The 17,487-nt window shown below is 36.9% G+C and overlaps 1 protein-coding gene across 18 annotated transcripts in view; it reads left to right on the plus strand.

Moving 5' to 3' along the window:
* LOC137253089 (platelet binding protein GspB-like) overlaps positions 1-17,487 on the plus strand; it is a 260,125-nt gene that overhangs the window by 88,034 nt on the left and 154,604 nt on the right. The window contains exons 7-8 of one of the 18 annotated variants that reach the window (XR_010953724.1): positions 7,746-8,282; positions 11,564-13,456. The exons of 16 other annotated variants lie outside the window; for them this stretch is intronic. Coding sequence is in view for 1 of the 2 variants with exons in the window: in XM_067789449.1 (XP_067645550.1) it covers positions 7,746-8,014 (269 nt within the window). In the remaining variant the exon portion in view is untranslated. Of the gene's footprint in view, positions 1-7,745; positions 11,522-11,563; positions 13,457-17,487 lie in introns of those variants that run through there. One more of the 18 variants, XM_067789449.1, reaches the window with a different exon arrangement.

The following is a 17,487-nucleotide window of genomic DNA, read 5'->3' on the forward strand; positions in this document are numbered from 1 at the left end:
ATTAAATAACCGAACGGTTTACTGACTACCTTTGTAATTGAAATTCTTAAATAAATCGTATATGCATTATGCAACTATAATTTTGTGTTTTTTTTTGGTTTTTGTTTTTGTTAATGTTGAACTTAAAGTAAAGGGAAACAAAGGACAGTAAGTAAGCAGTTCGTCAAAATGTACTTCATGGGTTTTATTTGACGAAACTATGGTCCAGATATTTGGATTATGAATTATAATAGTCCATTATAAATTATAGTCAATTTGATTAGGTAATCATATATTCCTACTCTAAATTAGAAGTACTATTTGAACATCGTTCAGCAAATTTTCTTTTTTTTCTTTTTCCAAGTAGTGCTGAATTACATATATTAGTTTATATTCTTACTTATATAGCTGCTAGTTGCTATTAATTTGATGGTGATAACCACCCTTGATATTATTAAGGCTTGAGTAAAACTGGTTAATAAAACATATCTGATTGAAAAAAAGTAAACTACCAAATTTAAACATGAAAATTCCTAAGTTAGAAAATTGTAGTTGTCCGCTTTGCGGAACGAACTCACCGCTTTAAATGTAGTTGTTGGTTGTCGTAGTCGGGATTTGCAGCAGGCCTATGTCAGTCGGCCCTGCTGTTGTTGTTGTTGCTGGTATTGTTGTAGTAGCTGGTATTGTGGGCTGTGGTGCCGCCTGTTGTTGCTGTTGACAGTAGTGGCGCAGGCCTATGTCCGTTGCAACTGGTGGTTGTTGTACCGACGATGGTGATTGCGCGTTGTAATGATAGGCGCTGTTGGTGGTGCCTGGTGCGTTGTAATGGTTATGGTTGCACCGGCGATGGTGGTTGGCGCGTTTTGGTGGCGCGGTAGTAGTGGTGGTGCACGGTTTTGGTGGGCACGGTTGGTGGTCGTGCACTGTAATGGTTGTGGTCGCACCGGCGATGGTGGTTGGCGCGTTTTGGTGGCGCTGTATAGTAGTGGTGCACGGTTTTGGTGGGCACGGTTGGTGGTCGTGCATTGTAATGGTTGTGGTTGCACCGGCGATGGTGGTTGGCGCGTTTTGGTGGCGCTGTTGGTGGTGCTTGGTGCGTTGTGATGGTTATGGTTGCACCGGCGATGGTGGTTGGCGCGTTTTGGTGGTGCTGGTGCGAATGCAACCCCTACTTTTCGCAGAATTTAAACGCTTTTCGGGGCATTAAACGCTTTGGCTAATAGGCCTTCCTCGAATTGTCGTTGTTGCCAATATGTCGAGTGGCCCCTCGCATGCGAACTCCGCGTGCCAATCAGGACAAGAAAGAATTAAAAGCACATAAATCGTCCGCGTGCCAATCAGGACAAGAAAGAATTAAAAGCACACAAATCGCTAAGCCACAATAAATTTGTAATCCCCAGTTGATCCGCGTGCCAACCAGGAAAAAAAAGCATTCAAAGCACACCAATCGCTAAGCCACTATAAATTGTTAATTCTCGTCTGACTTACTCCGTCCGCTGCCAACCAGGAAAAGGAAAGAAAAAAAGATTTTTCGATCTGCGGAAACCCGTGGTTTTTTTCTAGTGATCACCGAATTTTTCTTTCTTTGTTTCGATACTTTTGTATCGCAACTTTCGCCCCATGACATCGCCAGTCACTAGGTGTGTTCGCACGAAAACGCTCCCAAGTGGACCGTAACCGTAGACCATAACAGCAGACCGTAACAATTTTTTAATATTGTAAATTCATTTGTTGTTGGTGTTCTTGTATTAACGATAAAGACACTCCTCGCAGGACGAGTTGATGGTTCTTTGCCGGATATAGATTGATACGGTCCGGTAACAAATCACCATTAAGGTATTAGCGCAACCATTGACAAATTGGGTTGCGGAACCTTTGGAGGTAAAAAAAAACAAACACAAAATAATAAAAAAAAAGATAAACGGAAAACAATTTAAAATTTTAGATTGTGCTACTATTTCTTTATGTGTACAAAATACCTTCCAAATAAACGAGAGAAATGTTTTTTACACTGTGGATAAGACAAGTGTGATATCTTTTGCATAAACGTCAAAATTACAAATAGAATTGATCACCCGATTTTTTATTGACTATCGCTGTATCTTTCTATCACCATCTGAAGATAGCCGGCACTATGCGCCGCCATATTGAACATCCTGTCAGGCATTTGACGGATAAGATATCACATTTGTTTTATCCACAAATTGTTTTTTTTCTGTCATCTGATTAGTTTCTGAATTTTGACTTCTAAATTTTGCGTTCTGAAATCGGCCTACTGAAATTTGACTTCTAAAATTTGACTTCTGAGACTTCAGTTCTGAATTTTGTCTCTCTGAAAAAAGGGTTCTGACGAATGTTTTCTGAAAAAATGTGCTTGTGACTTTATGGGGGGCACCGTTAAAATAGGTAAAAACTTGCACAATAATGACTCAAAAGCAGTTAGAATACGGAATGTATTTTTGGCATTTCTGTTTTTGTTTTTCGCATTTTTTAGGTTTCGTTAAGCTGTGCTGCCACCTTTCTACTATGAGAACAAAGTTCAAATGTCAAGTATTTCGAGTCGTTTAAACTAAGTTAGTGAATAGTGTGGTGGTACTTACATATATACGTATAAAAAAAAATTATGTTCAATATATTATCTTTAAATTTCAAAATATGTTTAAAAAAATTGATCCAAAAGTTTGATATAGTCTAAATAAAATATTTTCCTATTTTAAAATAATTTGTTATCTATAAATAGTACAATCGATAAGGCAAGAGACAAACTTTTTTTTTATTATATTGCCGCAAGAAACTGCTGTAAGGCTTTGGAACTCTATCCCCGATTCTTTGAAGGCTGAAATGGGTAGGAGCCAGTGAACAGCAAAAATCGAACACAAAAACGTTCCGCTTCCCAAGGCAGTCGGTTCTATGTACCGGAGCGACTCGGGATTTTTCCCGACCAAGGACTGTCATTTCAGTGTGACCCCATTTAATTTGTTTCGTCCCTCCCACAAATTGTCATCTTCCCAGCAGCTCCTTGCAGCAGGACTGCTACATATTCTCTTACTCCGGGAAGGTATCGAACCCAATCCGGGTCCGTCTCCTGACCCCGGTCCTGAGAAATGGTTTTGCTGCATTTGCCAGAAAAGAATCTTTTTAGGACGGTCATACTCTGTTCAGTGTGTCTCGTGCAAGGGATGGTTGCATCGGACAGGTTGTTCTGGGCTTGATCCCAAAACCCGACGTCCACGTAACTTTTATAAATCTTTTGTGGCTCCTTGCTGCTCACGCCCAAGGGCGTTCCGTAGTCTACGCCTAAGCGTATCCCCACTACCTTTCAGCAGCTTCGCTGCTCAGCAAGCCACAACAAGTACCCGCTGCTGCTCGCGCCTCACGGCGCCAACAACTCAAACAGCTGATACCACTCATAACTACTACCTTCGTAGTAGAGCTGGTAGCAATGCTGAGCATCAGTCCCTGCCCCCGTCTTCTTCTCCCCCCTATTTTCTGGCAGCTATCGTGCAGGTCAGGGAAACAGACTCTTAGTCCCTGCCTCCGTTTGCACCGTCTGCCAGCACAGAATATATAGGTTTGCAACATCCGCTCAATGCAGCTCCTGCCTTGGGTGGTGCCACTTTCCTAGATGTTCTGGTCTCCGCGACGGCAACCCCTCGACGGGCTTCATCGCGCCATGTTGCCAGGTCGCAAACCCAAATCATCCGGGTACCCCAATGCTTGCCCAAGGGCGCCCAGTCCCAAGGCCACAACAGCAATTGCGTCTTGGCCTTCCACAACGTAGTCACCCGTCACTTACCCCTAGAGTGGCGGCGTCACCCCTCATGCACTTCAGAATTCTGCAGTTCAACTGTAATGGACTAACTGGGAAGATTACGGAGATAGTCGATTTCATGAAGCGGCACAACATCCGCATTGCTGCGATTCAAGAGACTAAACTCACAGCAAGATCTGCATTGCAGACCTGCTCTGGTTATAATGTCCACAGGAAAGACCGCGAGAGCGGAAATGGAGGCGGCCTCGCGTTTATTATACACCACTCTGTGCAATATTATATATTTGATCCTGGCATCGACCGCAGGGACAATGTCTTAGAACGTCAAGGCCTATCTGTCCGGTCAGGCGATGCAAATCTAGAAATCATCAACATCTACATCCCTCCTGTCACCTGTTGCCCCAGTGGTTACCGCCCTAATATCGAGGCCTTACTCACTGGCAACAATCGCATTATCTTAGGCGATTTCAATGCCCATCACGACCTATGGCATTCAAACTTGCGGGCGGACAGTAGGGGTGAGATGTTGGCGGATCAAATAGACGAAACGACGTTCTGCACAATAAACGGAGACGCCCCCACACGTATGGTAGGAAGCTGTCACAGTTCGCCAGATATCTCAATCGTGAGCGCAGAACTCGTAAACTGCGTCAACTGGCAGCCGATGGTAACATTGGCATCCGACCACCTGCCCATACTTATTTCGTTCGAGCGTACCGCCGACTTCATCGTCACCGAAAAACGCACTTTCATAAACTTCAAAAAAGGAAAGTGGGAAGAATATAAATCTGCAACAGACAGCAGCTTTGCTGCCCTCCCTATCCCGACTGATGCCCGCCAAGGGGAGCGTGCCTTCCGTAAGGTCATTGAATCCGCCTCGGCACATTTCATTCCCGCCGGGAGAATTCCCGAAATCCGGCCCCACTTCCCGGCGGAGGCCGCGTGCTTAGCGAGGGAACGCGACCATATAAGACAGCTTGATCCAGGCGACCCCCAAATAAGGGATATAAACCAAGGCATCAGATTGCTTGTAGACGAACACAAGCGGGCGAAATGGGAAGAGCACCTAAGAGGTTGTAACCTCTCTACCGGTGTGGGTAAACTTTGGTCCACCGTAAAGTCCCTATCGAATCCGACTAAGCACAAAGACAAAGTTTCCATCGCCTTTGGCGATAAGGTGCTGTCGGATGCGAAAAAATGCGCGAGCGCTTTCTGCCGACAATATATAATGCATCCTACGGTCGACAAAGATAGACGGAGAGCCAATAGACACGCACATAAACACAAACTCAGCGCGTCACCAATTACCATCACCGCTAGAGTGGTTGAGGACGCCATTGGTCGCGCTAAACCATCCAAAGTAGTGGGCCCAGACGGCATAGCCATGCCGATGCTTAAAAACCTAGGGAAAGAGGGTTTCAAATATTTAGCGCATGTCTTCAACCTGTCTCTTTCCACCTTTGTCATACCCGAGAAATGGAAAATGGCCAAGGTGGTCCCGCTACTAAAGCCTGGGAAACCAGCTAACGTAGGTGAGTCATATCGTCCGATATCTCTCCTATCGCCAGTGGCAAAGACGCTTGAAGCCATTTTGCTCCCTTATTTCCAAGCACATTTGCAGCTAGCCCCTCATCAGCATGGCTTCAGAAAACTCCATAGCACTACCTCCGCGCTAAATGTCATTGGCACCCAGATAAATTGCGTTTTGAATCAATATCCCCACCATAGAACAGTACTCGTAGCGTTAGACCTATCAAAAGCTTTTGATACGGTCAACCATGGCTCGTTACTGCAAGACCTGGAAGGGTCTACCCTTCCCCCATGTCTTAAAAGGTGGACCGCAAATTATCTGGGTGGTCGGCAGGCATCGGTGCAATTCAGAAACGAAACATCAAAACAAAGGAGAATTAAACAAGGGGTGCCACAGGGTGGTGTCCTATCCCCGCTTTTGTTTAATTTCTACATATCTAAGCTACCTTCACCACCGGAAGGAGTCACAATCGTTTCCTACGCCGATGACTGCACAATAATGGCCACAGGCCCAGGCCCAGAGATCGATGAGCTATGCAATAAAATAAACGGCTATCTCCCTGATCTCTCCAGTTTTTTCGCCTCGCGAAACCTGGCATTGTCACCGACTAAATCTTCCGCGACCTTATTTACAACATGGACGCCCCAAATGTCGACCATATTGAACATCCACGTTGGTGGCACTACGCTACCGACTGTCCTACACCCCAAAATCTTGGGTGTGACGTTTGATCAGGATCTACATTTTGGTGCGCACGCAACCGCAATTGTTCCAAGAATTCAGAGCCGTAATAAAATCCTCAAATCCCTTGCTGGCAGTACCTGGGGAAAAGATAAAGAAACGCTCTTGACCACATACAAAGCAATTAGCCAGCCGATTACGTGCTATGCGTCACCCATATGGTCGCCAAGCCTAAAAACCACCCACTGGAAGAAACTACAGGCCTGCCAAAATACTGCTCTCAGAATCGCCACGGGCTGTCTTCTTATGTCCCCAGAACACCATCTGCATAATGAGGCGAGAATACTCCCCATCAGGGAGAGAAATGAGATGCTGACCAAACAGTTTCTTTTGAATACCCAGAAACCTGGGCATCCCAACAGACATCTGATTGACGAACCAGCACCGCCTAGGGGCCTAAGGAGTCATCTCCGTAAGCATTTTGAGGAAATACGGCACCTGAGAACCAACCCAGCCGTATGAAGCGAAAAAACACAAGCAGGTCCTTGGTGAACTCCAGTACTTGAAGAAAAATATCCAGAACTCGCGGAGGAGGAACGCATACTCCCCAGGGAAACGCGCGTCACTCTTGCTCAACTTCGTTCTGGATACTGTAACAGGTTAAACTCTTACCTATACAGAATCAACCCCGACATACAAAATGTATGCCCCGCTTGCAATGTGTCCCCACATGACACCAACCATCTCTTTAATTGTAAAGTGGAACCAACGCCTCTAACACCCCTTTCCTTATGGTCCACCCCTGTTGAAACGGCAAGTTTCCTTGGACTCCCGTTAGAGGATATTGATGACAATTTGTGATCGGTCGCGGCTATTAGGTGGGGCGAGCATTGCTACAACAACAACAACAACAACAAAAACGTTCGATTACATTGGGCAACATGATCGTGTTCAATGATCCAACTTGCTTAAACGGACATAATCGACATTGATTTAAAATGAACCAACTTATTGCATGCGTGAATATAATCAATTCAGGCGTTTGCTCGTTTGCCTCAACACCGATTACATTCATCGGAATGAAAAGGCAAATATGAAAACTCCATGCGTCTGTATATTTGCATGATTATTCTGCCCTTACGTCACGGCGACAAGCTACATATAAACATTGCTGTTATAAGGTTACCGATACGGTTACCGATAAAGCACCAATGTCTGTTAAACGATACTAATTATCGTGCTTTGATTTCATTCTCCGCTTGCCTTCGTTTGGTCAATACAATCGTACGCAAAACCTGTTCGGTCATTCGATCGCAATCATGCTAACGGAGTCTAGTAAAGACAGATGCTGAGTTTATTCAATTATGAGTTTATTCGCATGATTGAATGTGAATGCAAGTTTTAGTGTGTGATTAAATCAAGAAAATTGTGATTTTTGCAGTTCTCTGGTAGGAGCAATTACAAAAGAGTGATTTATCATTTTTTCAGATCAACGTGAATAATATGTATACAGTACAATTACTTCTCTATTTATTTTTCTGTTCTTATTTCTTTCTTCTTAAATATAAGCTACTCTTATTTTTATTAGTGCTAGTTTACTTTGGGCGTAATATTAATTTTATTTTAATCCCCTAAATTTGAAATTATTTACTTTATAATTAAAATCTTTGATGTGCTTTAATCGACTCTCTTACGGTTTACAAACATTGTGTTAAATAAATAAATATTTTTTGGAAAACCATGTTGCCTTATTATAAACTATTGTTTTCTCTTTGTTTGTAGACTGTGATCTTTATACGAATCGCACCAGCAGCATTTCATCTACAGACAATTTGGACAATTGTCTTGAGGAAATATCCTCTTCATCATCCTCCTCCTCATCGTCAACATCCCGTGCATCTTCACGCGGTGCAAGCCCCGAGCGCAGTAGTATCAGCAATGTCAGGACAACAAATGCCGAGATGCCAATGACAAATGCGTCGCGGGCTGCCACGCCAAACAAAGATGATGCCGAAAGAACAAGAAATGTTGATAATGAATCAGCAACGTGAAATGATGTAAATGTGTAGGAAGTGAGAATTATGTTCAATATTTAATGCAAATGGAGTTAAAATCTAGTTTGAAGATGGGCAAGATTTCAGCCTAGTCAACATCAAGCAAAAACCTTAAGGTCTGCTACGAAACGGAGAGCTGGTACAGTAAAAGTAATTTCGCTCGACTTCGAAGTTGGAGATAACGTTTTATGCTTTGCGATTTTTAGCAAGTTTGAAAGATAATTAATTTTTTCTTGGAAGATTTGTTTGCTGTTACGTATGAGGGGTATTAAATTTTGTTACTTACATAAATATGTATGTATTTTTACATATTTTAAATTGTGTATTAAATATTTATGTATGTATATGTATATACTGGCTTATAATACACAAATTACTTAAAACCTCAAAACCAAGATATATAATCTTAACGAATCGAAAAGCAATAAACAATATATATGTTGAAGCGTTCGTAAAAGTTTTGAAAACCGGACACAGAAAACCAAGCATAAACAATAACAAAAACAAAAAAAAAACACATTACTAATGAAAAATATACAGCGATTTAAATGAATTTTAAATTAGATACTATCTATACTCGCTTCTTACAAACGAGTTTAAGATAACAAAAACTTAAAAGTAGCTACTTTCATTTAGAGTATAATCTTTTTTTTTATAATAACGGTTTTTTTTTTAGTTTATAACGGCTTATAAAGAAACTACTATCTTAAATGAAGTTAATTATAAAATGTGTAAATAAAATAAAAATTATTGTTAGTTAATTACAGCGGGTATGTAAATAATTAATATAAATTAATATTAGTTAATTAGTATAAAGGAAAAAACTTATTAAGTGTTTAAAGCAAGTCAAACGACAAGTCATTTTTTAAGTGTTGCGCGCAGCGTGGAAAGCAAACGCAGATATTGCAGTTGAATTTGTTGAGTTTTAACATTTTTATTTTTTTCTTATTATTGTATGCTTGCTTAAAAAGTAGTTCCTTCAATTTTTATTATAACTTTATATTATAAAGCATAAACCATTGTGGATAAGACAAGTGTGATATCTTCGGCAGAGACGTCAAAATCACAAATAGAATGGATCACCTAATTTTCAAAGTGACTGTCGTGATCTGATGCTATATCTCTTTCTAACACTAGCTGAAGATAGCCGACCGTATGTATGTGTTGCCATATTGAACATGCTGTCAAAATGCTGCTAAAACGTTAAAAGGTAGCCATCTTGAACATGCTGTCAGACAATTGACGGTTAATATATCACGCTTGTTTTGTCCACAATGGCATAAACTTCTTTAGAATCTAAGTGGTCGACTATACACTGTAATGTTTCAGATGTCAAAGAATAAGCTGTGGGCGATAGCCGTAGTTAATTGAGATAATAAAAGCTTCAGCAACGCATTTACAATTCTGCTGCAGTCGGTTGTATTGATGATTATACCGTGCTTTCAGCGTGAAACCGACCATTGACATTTAAAAAGTAAAATTTGTAGGGCCTGGTTTTGTAGAAATAATATTTTTTTTATAGTTAGAAAACATTAAATATTAAAAAAAACATTTCAGTGAAAACTATTAACTATATTAAAATTGCGCCATTGCATAAATCCCGTCACTTACAAGCCAACCTAATAAAAACGCACTGCGTTTTTTTAGCGCATGCAAACAACCGGCGTTTTTTGCCCTAACCGAAATAAGCATGCGTTGCGACAATGTAAAGCATGTGTGCAAACGTCAAACTGAAATGTCACGCAGAACAAAAATTGGAAATCGCGTTGGGTTTTCACGCAGCAAATTCAATTTCTGTTGCTCTCATACAAGTTGTATGTGCATGAGACATTTTTGCCAGAAAATAACTTGCGTGTGTTTTTATTAGGTTGGCGGCATGTTAATATTTCAATATAATTTTCAAGTGATTTCTAGCAAAAATATATTTTACTAGTTGTATGCATATGTCGCATTGTCTTGCTTTTGTGTGCAGAATAAAATGACTTAAATAAATATCTTTTTTATAAATTTTTTAAAACTCATCCTTATTGTCGTTGTCGTCGTCGACATCGTCGTCGTTTTTCAATCGACGTCACATCGTAACGGCGTCGTCTTCACTTCGACACCAAATCGGCATTGGCTAAGCTTATTGAGACGACGACGACAATTTATCGATAAAACGAAAGGAAAATATACCATCTCTGCCATTTCTGGATCAGCTGTTCGATTTTTTTTTTTTTACCATTTCTGTATCTATTTTCGCCATTTGAGATTTGTTTAAATATTTCATTTCAAGATTTTACAAAAATGTTTTATTATGACAGTAGTGCGAGCTCTAGTGACGAAAATAATAAAGAGGAGCTTAGACTCAATAAAAAAAAATCTGAAATAACTCCGATTTTTTCTAGCCCAGCTCCAAGAACCTCGAATTGTTGCGCACTCGTTATTTTCATTTTGAATATTTAAAAAAAAAAAAAACAATGCATATTGCATGTTTGTATATTTAATTAATTAAAAAAGAAATGTTTTACTTACAAATTTTCATTCTGTCGTCAGTAAAAACAGCGACGGCAAAAATGGCGTCGTGTGAGGGCGACGACAACAGCAAATTTGCTTAGCCAATACCAAACATGTGTCGAGAACCGTCAATAGTTATCGAAAACAACGATGGCAATACCAAATTTAACACGTCGTCGTCGTTCAGTGACGACGACGACAATGACAATATGGGTAACTGTTTCCTTAATAAAAATTAAGAAAAATACTCAGAAAAGTCAAAACTTTCAGTAAGGTTTCAAGTCATTAAGTGAAACAGATCCATCCAAATCTCAAAGTAGTTTAAAATTATGCTGCAACTTTTTGGTTTCACCTTTGCTATTTCTCTGCTTTGTGCGCCATTGTTATTATGTTTGTTAAAAGCTTGGCTCGAAGCAAAAAACAAAAATCGGTCGATTATTGTAGCATACCATCATTTGGCACTTGATTGGCCACAGCTTTGCCACTGTTTTGAATTCATAAAAACTATTTAACATTTTGCATCGACTTATAGCATTTTGTGTTTTATAAAATATTTAAATATCTCACACGCATTCACATACATACATACAATATGTTAACAAGCTGCTAACAGTTGTTTTTTTTGCGAGAAATAGCTGTTTTTTTTTTTGAGTCATAAGCCACCTTTTCATAGACCTGGTCACATATTAACAACCAGCATTTTATTTACTTACATACATTGGTTCTAAAAAATATGACTTGTTTTTTATTCTCAGTCTAATTCCATGTAAAAATTGCACTAATTACAAAAAAAAAAACCTTTTCTGCGCGCACATTTAAGTTTGTTTGAGCACTTTATTTTAATTACTTCATTTCTTTTAAACTTTGTTCGTTAGTTTTCGATTTTTTGTTAATAAGCCATTATGTATATATACAATAAACAAAAAACGCATAATAATTTATTCAAAACTGTATAAATAGAAAAAAATTGATGCCAATAAAAAAGCAAGAGATAAAATTTAAAATAAACTCGTATCTTGTAGCAAACTAATTTCATTGACAATTTTATAGATTTACTCATGGCTAAATTATATGGTTGGCTCATCTCATCAGCTGATTTTATTTTTTCATTGCATGGTCGATGGGATTGTCAAAAGGAGATGGCAAACTCAAAATGAAAACAACACACTGGCAACATTTTAAAAAAAAATGTCCTGCCCCCCCTAGAACGTAAAAAAGCAAGAAAAATTAAAAATTAGTAAAAAGCCGTTTTGTGATAAGAAACAACTATGTAGATTAGTATTATATATTTCATTACAGTCAATACAAAATACAGTCAATACTAAATAAAGTCCCTCCCCCCCTGAACCGCGCATGCAAAAAGTGTTGCATTGGTATTCGATGCTCGGCCGACGTTGTGCACCACTGGTGTAAGAATTTTGGGCGTATAATTGAGGTAAAAACTTTACCTTTTAGCTATATAATTCTATACAAAATAGCGACTCCAGTGGAATCGATATTGATTTTTGCTGAATTCAAACACAAAAATACTAGGAAAAGTAAAAGTTTTTGGGAAAACAAAAATTGTGCGTTAAGAAAATGTACGAAAATAAAAAAGGGGGCAAATATAGGAAAAAAAGAAAAAAATCTGGAAAACCCAAAGTAGTGAAAATAAACATTTGGGGATATACAAAAAAGTGGAAAAATTAAAATGATTTAATGATAAAAATAGTGGCAACCAAATTGTGGAACTTAAAAAATATTGACAAAAAAATAATGGGGAAAGAGAAAAGTATGGGAAATATAGTGTAATGGTAAACAAAAGTAAATGGGAAATAAAAATAGTGAGAAATTCGATTAAAGAAATAAAAGTAGCATTATTCAAAAATTTCGTATACAATTTTTGATAAAATATTGAGAAATAAAAATAGTGATAAAATAGTTTTAAAACAAAAGCAGTGAGAATGAAAAATAAATCGATTTTAAAATAGTAGCTTAACCCTAGAAAGATAACGTTATTTTTTTACCCTAGAGAGATAACGTGCGTCTGAGAGACGTGTTCAAGTTTAAAGACCCTAAAGATATAAAAAAAAACGTATATTTTTGTTTTTTTTAACCATTTATTTGATATTCTGCCACTTGTTTTAAATGTTTTTCAAAGAAAAATATTGTTTTTTTAATATATTAAAAATTAAGTTTGACTTGTCTTGGACTTGCCCTTACAAAAATCAATATTTTTCGAAGGACCTCAGTTTATAGCAATCATATTAAAGTAAAATACATATTTTTGTACTTCAATTGAATGAATTAACTGTTTTAAACTATACTTAAAAAAATATTAGCTAAAATTACCATTTTAGGCAAAAATTACATATAAAATTAGTCATGTCACGTAGTCACGTAAAAGATAACGATACGTCTCTTAGACGTATTTTTAAAAAACAATCGTATATAGTTCAGCAAACAAAAAAGTTACTACTGAAAAATACCTCCCACTGACAAGCTGGTAATGGTAGCTGAGAAAATTGAGAATGAGAATGTTCTCTCTTTACGATTGTGGGAGACTGAAAGCAAAATTAAAACGACGTACGTCTCACAGACGTGCGTTATCTCACTAGGGTTAATAATAATAAGCATATTGGCATATTCGATATAAAAATTAATAAATTTTTCTGTATTCAGCGAAAACAAACCATAGTATGGCAGTTCCAACCGACAAGGGGAGCTTCGCTCAGTTAACAAAAAAAAAAAAAAAAAAATATCGGCTTAAGTTACCCACCCCATGATATATACTAATATTTGATATAGTAGTTGATCGATCTGTATATTCTAACAGTTTAAACTCCTATCCAAGCTCAAACCCAGCTTATCCAATGTATATTCTGCATGGGTAAAATAAACTTTTTCAATTTCGGTAACAGCTCCTTTTGTGGTTAAATTTTGTTGAAAAAGACTTTCATTTCAGGTTTCTGTCGGCAATTCTTTGAGTGTTTGTGTGCTCGTCGAAGTACTGTTGTAACATCATAAACACTATATAAAAACTTACGCAATTCGATAGCAACATTATCCAAACTAAATCCATCGATAGTTTAGTGACGTACTTTACTTATTAGCAAACTAACCTTGCTTGAAAAGTATGGAACACGAATGTTACGCTAAGAAATCATTTTTTATATTAACAGCGCGCGGTGCTTTTTGTTTTATGCTTCCCTAAAAGCTCACTGCCTGATTGATAAAAAAATAAAATAGGCTTATAAAGTTGTTGTTATTAAGAATTAGAAGGTCGGATAAATATTATTATATGATTAACTGGCCTAACCTAATTTTTTTTTGCTCTAACCTTACTTTTTCACCGGATCCAACTTTTTATATTGACTTAACCTAACTTTTTTTGTACAAAAATTTGACACACATATTCTTGCATTAAATTTTGCACATTTTGACAGCGCTCACTGACTTCAAAATACTGAAATGATTTAAATTTTCGTGCTTTTTTTATGAAGAGCAATGTTAACCAAGAACAAGTTTAATAAATTTTAAACTTGCAAAAGATTTTGATTTTCAAATAGTAATATGCTTTTTACTTTTAATTTAAATTCAAAAGTTTTGCGCATAATATTAAAGCCATTTAAAAACAACTGTAATAAAAGCTATGCTAAGATCAAAATAGAACGCACAGTAAAAGTGTGTGCTTTTTACATAAATATACTAACTTTGATGTGTTAATATTTTATAAAAACTTCAAAATTAGTTTAACTGCATCTTAATTTTTAATGAATTTATTATAAGAAAGTTAAACAAAAAAATGTTTTATATTTAATATCAATTGGATTGCTATATATAAAATAAATAGAAGCTCTTATTATTTTTTTTTTTTATAAAAACGTGCAGAGATTTTAACGGCTATGACGCATGATAAAGTTCCCCGAAGAATACAAAAAAAAAAAAAAGTATGTTTCTGCAACAATTTTAGATTATATTTTAAAAGTTTAGTTTATAACTTTAAATATTACTTTGTATCCCAGTTTCTACTTAGTTTTATATTTTACACATCATTTTTCTAATAAAATTCCTCTTTTGAACAATTTTTTGTGAATTACTTTTTTCTCATATGCTTTTTGATTAACCTTTTAATGTATTTATTTAATAAGTGCTTGCATTTTAAAAGTAATTAAAGCGTTAATAAATATGAAAATAAAATGTGTATATATACACATAAAAACTCAACTACATTAAAATTATGTTTCTAAAAAAATGCCATTAAAAAGGAACTAAAAAATTAAAAAAAGCAAAAGTGACGTAAACACAAAAATAAAATGAATTTCTAAAATAAGATATAATAAGATTTTATAAAATTACGATGTAAAAACTCTAAAATCTAAATCAGTACAAAATAATTATTTATAAAATAAAACACATCATACATTAATATAACTGTGTAAAAAGTTAATGTTAAAAGAACATTTTAATTTTGAAACTTGTACAAAAAAAAAAAAAAAAACAAAAATAAAATAGTTTTAATAAATTTTTAATTTAATAAAATAGCAATCAAATAACTAGTTTTTAAGTGTTAATATTAACAATGAAAACAATGAATAAAACGATAAAAAAAAAAACAAAAAAATATTATAAAACAAAAAAAATTATAAAACAAAAAAGCAAATACAACTAAACCTTAAAATTATGAAGTTTATGCCTATAGTTGTAAAATATTAATAATTATAAAAGGAATATTAAGTACTATAGTGAAGGTCAAATAATAATTATTATTAACTTATACATAAATATGTGAATAACTATATATATATGTATGTAATTGAAAAAGTGCTGAAATAAAGAATTAAAAAAAAAACTCAAAAAGTTGTTCATGGAGTAATAAGTGTGTATGTAGTAGTGGCCAAGTATATACGCTGAATTGTATATGTTTTATCATTAAACTGTACAGAATGTTGATTTAAAGTTAATTTATTTTAGTTTCGTATATACACTTTTAGTTTATATTTCTAAATTGAACAAAATTAATTCTTATGTAAGGAAAAATTTAACTTGTGTAGCAACTTAAAAAGTACACGTACAAAAACAAATGCAACTTTTTGTAAGAAAATGTCAAAAGTAATAAAACTTATATCATTTGGTTGCCAACCCATTGCATTTTATGACTTTGTACTTACATATATGAAACGTTGCACTTGTATGAAATTTTTTACTTGAATGAAACTTTGTGGTTGTATGTCTCGGCTTTGATGCAATTAAATTATTGATAGCTTTCATCGGGATCAAATCCCAGGCTTCCTGGAGCCATTGAAAAGTTCAATGCCATATCTAATGTCAGTTCTATCTATGCACCTGTTACCCATCTCCCAACAGGTTCGCGATCGGGTTTAGATCTGTGGACTGTAGTGGCCATTCCACAACATTAATTTTATTTCTTTTCAACTAACTTATTTTGCCGTGTGTTTTTTGAGCTATTGTCCTGTTGGCCAACCCCCCGCGTTGGCATCTTCCACTCAGCGTATGATAGCATTAAATAAATGTAAAGCGCGATAACCTCCGAAGAGATTTTAGGTTGTTGTTGTTGTTGTAGCAATAAGGTTGCTCCCCGAAGGATCCGGTACGCTCCGGTAACACAGCACCATTAAGGTGCTAGCCCGACCATCTCGGGAACGATTTATATGGCCAAATTAAACCTTAAGGCCATCCCTCCCTCCACACCCCAAGTTCCACGACGAGCTTGGGGTCGCCAGAGCCTCGTCTGTTAGTGAAACAGGATTCGCCGCGGATAGGTGAGGTTGACAATAGGGTTTGGAGAAGCTATATATTGCGCTGGCAACCTGAAGGGTTACGCTACACAGCCCCTTGAGTCTGGTATTTTAGTCGCCTCTTAAGACAGGCATACCTACCGCGGGTATATTCTGACCCCCTAACCCGCTACACAAACCCCTTGAATCTGGTATTTTAGTCGCCTTTTACGACAGGCATACCTACCGCTGGTATATTCTAACCCGCTGGGGGGTCTTCCCTGAACTCTGTATCTTCGGTGTGGTAGGCGGAGCACGCTACCATCACACCACGGCGGCCGCCGTGGTTGCCTTGCGTCTTACAAAATATCTCCGTGTAGCCGTACTTGTTCACAATTCCATTAATTTTATTCAATGGGAATAAAAAATCGGCGAAATTCCGAGGGATATTTGGGCTGCATATCTTTTATTCTCTGGTCTTCTCACATAGGACGTGCTATTACTGCCTATCAAGTTAAATTTTGAGAAAAGCACTGTTTTCCATTAGTTGACTGGCCAATTTAGTCTGATGAGTTTTCACTGAGAAGCTTTCTATGGCACAAATACACTCGGAGTGTTTGTCAAAGCACTGCTGAGAGGAACACCGCTTAGAAAAGTTTTTTTTCTAATTGAAAAAAAACTTGCTTCTAAATATTTGATGTCGCTTTGCCCGAGACTTGAACCGTGGAACTTCGGTGTGGTAGGCGGAGCACGCGACCACCACACCACGGCGACCGCCACACATAAACAATTATTTATTTGCAGGAAACATAGCTATATTATATCATGAGTTGTATATAAGCTAATTTTAGTGGCTGTTAAACCAAAGGTACCAAAAACAGTACCGTTACATTGGTGTTGCTTAAAGGCCAATTAATGGTGACTTATTACCATAACCAGATAAAACAGTTGATCGAACCAACCTTATGGAAATCAATTTAATCGATTAATGGTGCCATACCATAACGCTAACGCCATAACCATACCATAGCCAACCAATAGGGTTTTGGTTTCTCGCCATATCCATAACCTAAAAATATTTGAGTTGGTGAATTTAACAACTTTTTGTAGATTTTATTCATTGTTTTGGATATGTTATGACTAAGAAACTTATTTTTTGTCTAACATGTTTGTAATTTTTTGCGTTTTCTTCATTTTTATGAAATTTTCACGATTTTTAGGTTAAGGCACCATTAATCGATCACATTGGAGATGGTT

Source organism: Eurosta solidaginis, chromosome 5 (assembly GCF_040869045.1).
Source record: "Eurosta solidaginis isolate ZX-2024a chromosome 5, ASM4086904v1, whole genome shotgun sequence".
Lineage (NCBI taxonomy): Eukaryota > Metazoa > Arthropoda > Insecta > Diptera > Tephritidae > Eurosta > Eurosta solidaginis.